This window comes from Megalobrama amblycephala, unplaced genomic scaffold (genome assembly GCF_018812025.1).
Source record: "Megalobrama amblycephala isolate DHTTF-2021 unplaced genomic scaffold, ASM1881202v1 scaffold489, whole genome shotgun sequence".
Taxonomy (NCBI): domain Eukaryota; kingdom Metazoa; phylum Chordata; class Actinopteri; order Cypriniformes; family Xenocyprididae; genus Megalobrama; species Megalobrama amblycephala.
The window spans coordinates 1-12,196 of NW_025953407.1; the positions used below are offsets into that span (position 1 = coordinate 1).

Below are 12,196 nucleotides of genomic sequence, written 5' to 3' on the forward strand. Positions count from 1 at the left end.
TTCTGCCATCAAGAGGAGTCCAACTGGCCTCTCAGTGAAGGGAAAGCTCTCAAGCAGAAGTTTGATGATATTTTCTCAGCCACAAGGTATTTGTATCTGGACAGCGGATTCCTCACAGAAGCTTTCAGTCATTAAAAGGGTCATATACTTTTTATTATGGATCTTTTTTTTTTCCTTAGGTCCACATATGAAAATTTTGGTACAATTTGCATCATATTTTAGTGTTTCATTTTTACATCCTTTCCCATGTTTAATGGTCCCTTTCACATGTTTAATGGGAAACAGCACTGAATGCTTTCTCATTTTTGTCTAGTCATTTTTTAATGCTTTTACAGTGTGAAGGATGTTTTCAATTTGGAACGTTACAGTATGTGTTCATCAAGCCATTTTATCTCAAAATATCTAGGAAAATTTCTAAAGTACTCCCCTTTCTCATTATTTTCTATTAAACTTTGATATTTGTACATAGTTATTTATTTTCCCCCTTCATTTCAAGAATCTTTTTACCCTTTAAAGGTGCCCTAGAACTTTTTTTTAAAAGATGTAATATAAGTCTAAGGTGTCCCCTGAATGTGTCTGTGAAGTTTCAGCTCAAAATACCCCATAGATTTTTTTTTTAATTCATTTTTTTAACTGCCTATTTTGGGGCATAATTAGAAATGAGCCGATTCAGGGTGTGTGGCCCTTTAAATCTCGTGCTCCACGCCCCAAGAGCTCGTGCTTGCCTTAAACAACATAAAAAAAAGTCCACACAGCTAATATAACCCTTAAAATGGATCTTTACAAAGTGTTCGTCATGCAGCATGTCTAATCGCGTAAGTACAGTGTTTATTTTAATGTTTACAGTGTTTATTTTGATGTTTATTTTGATTGATTCTGAATGAGTTTGATAGTGCTCCGTGGCTAACGGCTAATACTACACTGTTGGAGAGATTTATAAAGAATGAAGTTGTGTTTATGCATTATACAGACTGCAAGTGTTTAAAAATGAAAATAGCGACGGCTCTTGTCTCTGTGAATACAGTAAGAAACGATGGTAACTTTAACCACATTTAACAGTACATTAGCAACATGCTAACAAAACATTTAGAAAGACAATTTACAAATATCACTAAAAATATCATGATATCATGGATCATTTCAGTTATTATTGCTCCATCTGCCATTTTTTGCTATTGTCCTTGCTTGATTACCTAGTCTGATGATTCAGCTGTGCAGATCCAGACGTCCTGCCCTTGTCTAATGCCTTTCATAATGTTGGGAACATGAGCTGGCATATGCAAATATTGGGGGCGTACATATTAATGATCCTGACTGTTACAGTCGGTGTTATGTTGAGATTCGCCTGTTCTTCGGAGGTCTTTTAAACAAATGAGATTTAAATAAGAAGGAGGAAACAATGGAGTTTTAGACTCACTGTATGTCATTTCCATGTACTGAACACTTGTTATTTAACTATGCCAAAGTAAATTCAATTTTTGAATCTAGGGCACCTTTAATTATTTTTTACCCTTTATTATTTACACAATGTATGTTTTGTAAATTCTATAAATGCTCAACATGCCAGCAAAGCTGTGATTCTATGGCTCTAATTCGCTAGGCCTACATCAGCAGATGGCGATAAATGAGTGTGTATCTTATTGGCAAGTAACTCATTTGCTGGCTAAGCTGATTTGTTAAAAAAAACAACAACAACAACAATTGTTATAAGAATTGTTATACTAAACTATATTCGTAGTTTTTTTGGTTAGTTTTTTTTTTTTTTTTTTCCCTCACATTGACTTGTCCTGTGGTGTCTTTTGCTCATATTAAGCTAGCATCAGCTGAAAATAACCACAACCTTTTGCTTGAAGGTACATTAAGGTTTTGGAGACTCTGCGGACGTTGAGGCTGAAGCAGGCAAATACTGTTAAAACCTGCCAGATGGAGCTCAAGTACCTAAAACAGAACAAAGATAAGGCCCAAGAGATTAGAGAGCAGCTGACCACTAAAGAGGCTCAGCTGTCTTCCTCCAAAGAGAATGTCCAACGCATCGAGAATCAGATTGACCCACTGGAGGTGAGACACAAGAATTTGTGATGGCAATTTGTAGGCTTTAAAAAAAAAAAAATATGCATTTAAATTTTTTACTGATTTAAAAAAAAAAAAAAAGTCATCAAGACTATTTTTTTTTCTTTTTATTTGTAACTTTAGATACACATTAAAAGATTAATCTGATCCTAAATTATTGATAAGTCTGACATCAGTGCAAAAACAGAAGCTTCACATTATGAATCAATTGAGTTAAAAACAAAAGATTGATGAGCCACGCTCAAAGCTGTTGTCAAATAGTCAGTTCAGTTTTAGCCTATACACTTATGCAGTCATGTTATGTATATTCACCAAACACACTTTCCCCATATTTTCAGAACCGACTCTATGACATAGACAGCAGCCTCAGCAAAATAATGAAGTTGGATAATGACATCAAAGCTCTGGAAAGCAGGAAGAAACAGATGGAGGATGACAACCAGGAACTAGAGGAAAAGATGGAGCAGGTAACCAAAGTTAAAAAAAAAAAAAAAAAAAAAAAAAACAGTCATCAGTTATAAAACTTTCGCTGCTCTCAGAATTAGTCATAAAAGCCAGATAATGATCATATGAAGGCAGAGGAAGTGTTTTGCATAGAAAACATGTACAGGATGTTCAGTTATGGATTGTTTTGGTGTATGTACTGCTGCTGTTTTCATCTGATGTTGAAACTAGGGGTTTGCATTTGCTTGCTCATCTTTGTCATTCGTGTTATATTGTTTAAAAATAAAAGAGGGGTCCATCCGCTAGCTTTTCTTACTAAAAGCCATTCAATTTTCTTAATTTACCTATGGCTTCCTCTGGACTACTGGGGATCGAAATAAACGTTTTATGTGTTAGTTCTCAACAGTATTTTCATTGAAGTAACATTACTGTTGATGCTTTGGTCAAGTGGTAGTGAAAGATTTGGGTTCAACTTGAGTCATGTCTCTATTTCATCCTCCCCTCTTTCTCTCCCCAAAGATTATTTCTTAAATTGTAATGAAATGGAGACAAAACCATCAATACTAAAGAATTTCCTCTGGTCTGGAGAAATATAAGGTTGTCTGCATAACAATGAAAAGTAATACCATGTTTCTTAAAAAATTGCCTAAAGGGAGCATGTACGGATAGAAAAACGAAGGGCCTAAGACAAAGCCTTGTGTCACACCGTTTGTTCATTCCTTGGGGAGCCTTGACTCTGTGTTGTGCTGTGTTTTTAGGTGTTTCAGGGCTCAGATGATCAGCTGCAGGACATGTATCAGAACCACCAGCGGACTGTCAAAGAGAAGGAAAGAAGACTTACGGAGTGTCAGCGCGAGCTTGAACGGGCTGGCCGAGAGTGCCAGAGGATGAACCGCATCAAATCTGACCTGCTAGTTGAGCAAGGTAGTCCTTTGCTCATTTGCTCATTCATTTATATATATATATATATATATATATATATATATATATATATATATATATATATATATATATATATATATATATATATACACACACACACACACATATATATATACACAAACCCGATTCCAAAAAAGTTGGGACACTGTACAAATTGTGAATAAAAAAAAAATGCAATAATTTACAAATCTCATAAACGTATATTTTATTCACAATAGAATATAGATAACATATCAAATCTTGAAAGTGAGACATTTTGAAATGGCATGCCAAATATTGGCTCATTTTGGATTTCATGAGAGCTACACATTCCAAAAAAGTTGGAACAGGTAGCAATAAGAGGCCGTAAAAGTTAAGTGTACATATAAGGAACAGCTGGAGGACCAATTTGCGACTTATTAGGTCAATTGGCAACATGATTGGGTATAAAACGAACCTCTTGGAGTGGCAGTGTCTCTCAGAAGTCAAGATGGGCAGAGGATCACCAATAGTGGAGCAATATCAGAAAGGAGTTTCACAGAGAAAAAATGCAAAGATTTTGAAGTTATCATCATCTACAGTGCATAATATCATCCAAAGGAATAATCTGGAACAATCTTTGTGCGTAAGGGTCAAAGCCGGAAAACCATACTGGATGCCCGTGATCTTAGACGGCACTGCATCACATACAGGAATGCTACTGTAATGGAAATCACAACATGGGCTCAGGAATACTTCCAGAAAACATTGTCGGTAAACACAATCCACTATGCCATTTGCCGTTGCCGGCTAAAACTCTATAAGTCAAAAAAGAAGCCATATCTAAACATGATCCAGAAGCGCAGGCGTTTTCTCTGGGCCAAGGCTCATTTAAAATGGACTGTGGCAAAGTGGAAAACTGTTCTGTGGTCAGACGAATCAAAATTTGAAGTTCTTTTTGGAAAACTGGGACACCATGTCATCCGGACTAAAGAGGACAAGGACAACCCAAGATGTTATCAGCGCTCAGTTCAGAAGCCTGCATCTCTGATGGTATGGGGTTGCATGAGTGCGTTGTGGCATGGGCAGCTTACACATCTGGAAAGGCACCATCAATGCTGAAAGGTATATCCAAGTTCTAGAACAACATATGCTCCCATCCAGATGTCGTCTCTTTCAGGGAAGACCTTGCATTTTCCAACATGACAATGACAGACCACATACTGCATCAATTACAACATCATGGCTGTGTAGAAGAAGGATCCGGGTACTGAAATGGCCAACCTGATCCAGATCTTTCACCCATAGAAAACTTTTGGCGCATCAAGAAGACGATAAAGAAGACCTAAGACAGTTGAGCAACTAGAAGCCTGTATTAGACAAGAATGGGACAACATTCTTATTCCTAAACTTGAGCAACTTGTCTCCTCAGTCCCCAGACGTTTGCAGACTGTTATAAAAAGAAGAGGGGATGCCACACAGTGGTAAACATGGCCTTGTCCCAACTTTTTTGAGATGTGTTGATGCCATGAAATTTAAAATCAACTTATTTTTCCCTTAAAATGATACATTTTCTCAGTTTTAAACATTTGATATGTCATCTATGTTGTATTCTGAATAAAATATTGAAATCTGAAACTTCCAAATCATTGCATTCTGTTTTTATTCACAATTTGTACAGTGTCCCAACTTTTTTGGAATCGGGTTTGTATAAAAAAAAAATTCAAGTCAAGTCACCTTTATTTATATAGCGCTTTTACAATGTAGATTGTGTCAAAGCAGCTTTACATTGATAACTGGTACATAATTTTGGCTGCACAGCAGCTCTTAAAGAATAGTGTCAATGCAGGCAGATCAAAGCAACTGTTGATTATCAAATGTCAAGTCAAATGTCAAGTGTCATTTTAACCCAATTAAATAACACAAGCACTTGACGTGGCAACCTGCAGGGCACATGAAAGCATGCTTTCATCTCGTGCTTTGGACAACTTGCGTTGAACACATTTCTTTTTACTTTTATCTCACTTTGTGGCTTTCATTCATCAAATGTAGGGCTGTGCGATTATTCGTAATAGATTTTTGATTTCGATTTCAACGACTATTGTGCCACTGCTACATTCAGCAATCCGCTTTCGGTCCTTCCTAAGCCATCCAAATCAGCCAAATAAGTGAGTGTTGTAAAATGCAGTCTACTGTTGCTAAACTGCAGAACGTGTTTGATTAAGCTGCGAAAGAGACACTGTTCCCCAGGCGGAGTTCTGTGCACGTGCTCCGAGACGGAGCGGAACGCACATAAGCAAAGTATACTGTGGGCTTCAGGATTCGCTCCTAAATGGTAAAATAGCCTACGCACAAAAACATCAAATTACTGTTTTGATAAGTATCCTCGTAAACACAGTCGGTTATCTCTTAAGTGAATGTAAACAGTTGAGATACAAAACGCATGTGTAACAGTATATTTGATCCGTGCATTTAGACTTAAAATGACATCAGCCCAATATTACTGCTTTGGCCTGTGTCATTTAAGGTTAATCAAAAGACAAAGATAAAAATCTCTAACTGCTCTTGAATTATTAACTTTTGTAGCTTAAATAAGGATTAATCTATATTTAATGTATACAGTGAAGATTATTTTACATTTGATTAGGCCTACTTTTCTGTTGTAGGCTATTACTTACCTGAATACCACAATACATCTTCCTGAAAAACATAAAGAACTGTTAATTTAATTTGTATTTTTGTTCTGTTGTATTTATTTGTCCATTGATGAATTAGTTTCTTTGTTCCTAATGTATTGCTGCCTGTTTACTTGTCTTCTGTAACTGTTTTGAGGAATTTTTACTAATCTACATTAGTTAACCTAGTATTAGTTTTTGTAGCCTATCGATAATTGTGAAATTTTACTGATGATCTAAAATGACTCAGATCATGAAATAAGACTTTGATCATATCTCCCATCAATAATTGTGATTTCAATATTGACCAAAATAATTGTGATTATGATATTTGCCATAATCAATGTTTTTTTTTTTTTTTTTTTCCTTCATAGAAATAACTACTGCAAAGTGTCTTCACTAATGAAATCCACATTAATTAAAGAATAAACTTTAATGTTGGCAAATTTTTGTTTCATAGATTATGAACTAATACTTTCAAATCAAGTGATTTTGTTAAAAATTCATTTTTAGCAGGAAAAAAAAGTTTATTCTTTCTCAGAGCTGTTCATCATCATTGTCTCTGTTCATTTGAAGGCCGTCTGCAGTTGGAGGCAGATAGGCACACAGAGAACATTAAAAAGAGGGACAACCAGGTGAAAAGTTTAGCGTCTTCCCTGGAGTTGGAGGGCTATGATCGGACACCTCTTAACGAACGACAGCTCCAGAGCTTCCACACACAAGTCGAAGAGAGATTGAAGCAGGACTCTAAAGACCTCAACCAAACTATGGTAGATAAATATCCTGAAACTTCATATATTCTTAAAATTTAAATTTTAGTACTGTAACGTGTTGCCATTTTTTAATAATAATTTCTTGTTTTCAGCATGATATGCAGGAGAAAGAGGCACAGAAACAGCAAAGCATCGATGATCTCCGTGATAAGAAGACCGGTCTAGAGAGAACCATTGAGCTGAAGAGAGACATACAGGCCAAAAAACAACAGGAACTGAAGAGCATCAAGTCTGATCTCCAAAGACTGGAGGGCTCCTCTAGCAGACTGCAGGAGCTGGACACTGAGCTTCAGAAAATGGTTAGACTGCGCTACACCACTGACGACTTGCTTTGAGCATTAGATATATTTCATCTGTCAATGTTCTGTTGGTTTCCTAAACTGAATCCTTAACTAAAATTACCATGGGCCAGATTTACTAACAGCTCAATCCCTCTTTTGGCATTAAAAAACTACTGTAAGGATTTATTGAAGACACGCAGTGAAAAAATAGTAATGAAAAGGCGTGTGCGCTGTAATTTTTGCGGCTGACCTTATTGCATATGTGTTTGTAGGAGTTTCCCTCTCAGATTTAAAATTTATGGTTGGAGTGTAATCTATTTTTTGCGGTAGTCAGTTTAATTGGTATTTGCTCTATTATTTAAAGTGCCCCTATTATGCTATTTTAAAGGTGCCTAATTTTGTTTAAGAGGTCTCCTACAACAGTTTTACATCCATCAAAGGTCAAAAAACACTTTCATTTTCTCATTATATACATTGCACATCACTACATTTTTCAGTGATTCTCAAACGACTCGTCAGATGCTTCAGTCTCTCTAAATCCCTCCTTTCCACAAGCCTGCTCAGCTCTGATTGGCCAGATGGCCCAGTCTGTTGTGATTGGTCTACCACTTATAGTGCTTTTGGAAGCAAAACGGCCGTTACCATAACAGAACTTCATCTCCGGACGCTTCCTAAAGCTCAGCAATTGTACACACTGTAAATACAGTAATGATGGCATCGATTTGACCATATCAATCTGATCGAGAGTCTGATGATGAAACATTGGAAGAACTAGTTATTCATCTCGAGCCTCCATCGCAAGAACGACTTGAGCAGGACATTTCTCAGTGATGCCCTACTCAGTTTGACATATGATAAGAGATGTTGCAACTGTAATTCCTCACCATCAGCATTAACAAGTGTATGTCCATCAAACCGATGTTCATATTTCTAATTTATTGTGGTGTACATGTGGGAACTGTATTATTAACAGTATCAATAACAGTGCATACATTAGCCGAGCACTAACATGAATGACTGATGTAACATTAATGTTTGTAAAACAAATCTTGCTCCATCCTTTATCATTACTCAAAATAGTAAGAATGGTTGTGGTTCTGAGAGGCAAGTTGGTCCAAATAAAGTGGGTACTGTCCCATCTTTAATGGCATTTTGTAAATCCCATTTAGACCTCACACAGATTTGAGAAGCCAGGTTATACTGCTGTTGTATCTCTGTGGTCATTTTAATCACTGACTCTTCACATCCTCATCCTTTGGAAGTGTTTACAAAGACAATTTGGTTTTGCAGAGCAGAAAACCACGTCTTCTCGACATGTACACAACACAAACCAGCAACAGCGTTTGAGAGTGGGTCAAAGTAGACGTTCACGGGCAGCCAATGAAGGCCATAGGCGAGCATTTGGCAAATGTGTTACCCAGTGACATATAGTCATCACGGAAGTGGGATTCGAATTCCTGATGACTTGCTAGGCTGTTCAGAGTCTTTCTTTTGAGAGACTATAACTTTATTTATCGTGCAGTGTGCACTTTCGGCTTCACAACTTTGCAGATCGTTTATATTCACAGACAGCTACATTACACATTGCATGAAAGGTAATGTTTGAAAAAGCATAATAGGGGCTTTAATGCCCAGAAATGCATGTCTTGTCCATTTTGCCCTTGACATGGCTCCCACTCCCATCTGCGCTTTTATGGGATTACTGTCTCACACTAAATTGCCCTGTTGTTTACTAAATAAATTGTAGAAAGAAATCAATTCTAAATGCAACTAACAAAACTAACATCATTGACACCCTGCGTTATTTTTGTATATGTTTGTCTTAATATGTTTGTGTTCATAGGAGCGGGAGCTTGATAATGCCGTTCAGGCCTGTACTGTGGACAGTCTGAAGGCAGAAGTAATTGAACTACAGAAGGAGAAAACTGAACTGGATCAGGCCCAGCGCAAACTGGACAAGGAGATGGAACTGCTCAACACACACACCAGGGCACATGCAGAGATGGACATGCTCAAGAAGACCAAGGTGAGCTCACACATCATTCTCGCCCGCAGCCATATCACCCTGTAACCCAAGAGTGGTAACCCACTGAAGCTAATCAGGGTTGAGCTGGTCATTATCTGGATGGGAGACCTCCTGGGAAAACTAGGTTGTTGCTGGAACTGGAAGAGGTGTCAGAGAGGCCAGCAGGGGGTGCTCACCCTTACCCCTTTTTCACCAAGGCAGTTTGAGTGCTGGTTCAGAGCCAGAGCTTTGTTTCGAATCAGTTCTTTATCTTTCGACACCCAAAGCACCAGCTCTGTACCAGGAAAAGTGGTTCGTAAGCAGCACCAAAACATTGCTGGTCTAGAAGTAAAACACTTGCGTCAGGAGCTGGGGGCAGGGTCACCGTGACCAACAAGATGAACAGAAAGTTGTGACCGCAATTGTTAAAATAGCAGCTAATCGAGCTAATAGCAGCTCCATTGTAATCTCCGTCAAATTACGGCGAGCTGCATGAACACGTTGAATTCACCGTGTTTGGATGCTGATGTAGGTTTGCAAAGCCATGAGCACCAATAGTAACGCAACGTTCGCCATTGTTGCTGGTGTATTTGGCTCTGCGACGCTAGTGTTGTTGGGAAAGATGAGACGTATGCAGTGATGTAAGACCTGGCTCTGTGGTGGCCCGTGGAAAGGCAAACCGGTTCTTAAAATGCTCGCCAGTGGAACCAACTCCGAACCGGCAATAGCACTAACTCTGAACTAGCACCCAGTTCATGCTGGTGGAAAAGTGGTACCTGTGGTCTGTGTGGGTCCTAATGTCCCAGTATAGTGGGGACACGATACTGAAAAAGCACCATCCTTCGTATGGGACATTAAACCAAGGTGCTGACTCATTAAAAATCTTCTCGTAAAGAAAAAGAAATCTCCTGGCCACATTTCCCACATTGGCCATTATCAGTCATGGCCTCCTAATGATCCCCATTCTTTTGAATTGGCTCCATCACTCTCTTGTGGATGATGCACACTGATGGTGGGTGAGGAGACCCTCTGATATGATTGTAAAGCACTTTGGGTGTATAGTAGTACATAAAAAAAAGCTCTGGATAAATCCTTCATTCATTAATTTATCATCACTTATATGCCCATGTGCGCCCTATCCATTGTGATAACAGTTTTATGCCTAATTCTGAAACAAATGCAGCAAACATAAACAAAACAAATGCCTTCGGACAATAGAGAGCAATGCAGGGATGACATCAGATCCAAGAAAACTTTGCTGCTGGTTCCATATGGGGTTTTATAATGGGGTTTTTCAACTTATGAGTAAAATAAAGCCTGTGGTAAACATAACTTGACAATATTTTGACATTTTTTTCCTACAGTGTAAACTGCACATCAGAACAAGAAACATCCAGGATTCAGCTAATAATCTCAAATACCATAATATATCCTACAAAATTTGTTAAAAGTAATAGATGTGTATTAGTATGCCAGCACAATGCTTGCAGTATATAACTGTAACACCTAGATGTCAGCACAGTCTTTTTTTGTGATTTCCTGACCACCTAATATTCTCCAGTCTTTCATTAACACTTTCATTTTTACATCACAAAAAATTTACTATTTATAACAATATGTGCTTTGTGTTCAGTTTAAAAAAAAAAAAAAACTAAAGCTTTTTAAAATGAAAACTAATTCAAGTTTTATTTTAAAATGTTTGCTTGAGGCATCAAAGTAATTTATACCACTCCATGCTGCCTAAAGAAAGAAATGATTGGAAATCTGAATTTGAAAATGAAATAGTGAATCAAACACATAATCCCTTACAAACAAATTTAATAGATTTCTTTAAAATAATTATTTCTTTAGGCGATCTATAAAATAGCTTCTTCAGAAATGTTCATACTATTTTTAAAAAGCAAGAGTGTTTACAATTTTCAGTCCTATTTTGTTTATACATTTTGAAACTTTAAAAATAAATCAATAAAAAAATATATTGTAGCATAAAAGCAGAGAGAATATACTACTATTTATATTTTAGCAGTTTGTGGTTTCTTTTAAATACAGTATATGAAATACCCAAATTATTCCCATTATCACATTTATCGAAATGTGCTGAATCAGAGCACACTGAGAGATATTAACTCTTTCTAGGCATTATATGACAGTATACAGAATATGAAGCACAGTAATGTCTGGATAGAGCAATCTATATTCTCAAACATAGTATTTTTATGATCAGTGCTTATGCCAGACGGGGGTTTGCAAAGTGACAATTTTATCTAACAAGAAAATAAAAAGTTAATCTCTGCTTCGGATTCTAGATGGATAAAGAGGAGCAAGTGAGGAAGATCAAGTCCAGACATAATGAAGAGCTGGTGTCTCTGCTGGGACACTTCCCAAGCAAGAGAGAGCTGGAAGACTGGATCCACTCCAAATCCAGAGAGATCAACTCCACCAGAGAACGGCTCAGCAAAATGAAGTATGTGACACTGTTTAGTGATTTGTTTTTCCACAAACATTTGTATAATAGTAGGTGTTTAATATAATAAGTTAGAGAATGCCATAAATTATGATATTCAGTGTGAGGGTATAAAATGTTTCATGCAGTTTCATGCATCAGAATCTAAATGTCTACGTGATAAGCGACACACACATGCATTTGTACAACCACCCACATACATAAATCTTAACATAAATACATAAAACATAAAATGTTTCAAATAGTTAAGAGAGATTTAGTTACTTTGCTTCATGACCATGTGGTCCTTTGCAGGTGTCTGAATGATGTCACATCCTGTCATGGATATTGATATGATGTTATGATATTGACCACATGACTTGATCCAAAATGGTCAAATAGTTAAAAGAGATTTAGTTACCTTTATATTGGTTACTCCGAATGACATCAATGAAATTCATTTTTCCAGACATTCTTTCTCATAACAAAGCAACGACTTCTACACATAATTTTAATACCATTTTGCACTATGCTGATATACAGGTATGATGATATAAAATCATACCAGAATAAAAAAAAAAAATACATTTATTACATTTTAAGTA

The 12,196-nt window shown here is 37.0% G+C and overlaps 1 protein-coding gene across 1 annotated transcript in view; it reads left to right on the forward strand.

The window, feature by feature from the left end:
* Positions 1-6: 6 nt before the first annotated feature.
* LOC125261800 (DNA repair protein RAD50-like) overlaps positions 7-12,196 on the forward strand; it is a gene marked incomplete at its 5' end in the record, with an annotated part of 32,333 nt that continues 20,143 nt past the window's right edge. Inside the window, 8 exons of the mRNA XM_048180348.1 lie at positions 7-86; positions 1,854-2,058; positions 2,409-2,537; positions 3,273-3,438; positions 6,666-6,859; positions 6,955-7,161; positions 8,987-9,169; positions 11,455-11,612. Coding sequence (XP_048036305.1) covers positions 7-86; positions 1,854-2,058; positions 2,409-2,537; positions 3,273-3,438; positions 6,666-6,859; positions 6,955-7,161; positions 8,987-9,169; positions 11,455-11,612 — 1,322 coding nt within the window. The remainder of the gene's footprint in view (positions 87-1,853; positions 2,059-2,408; positions 2,538-3,272; positions 3,439-6,665; positions 6,860-6,954; positions 7,162-8,986; positions 9,170-11,454; positions 11,613-12,196) is intronic.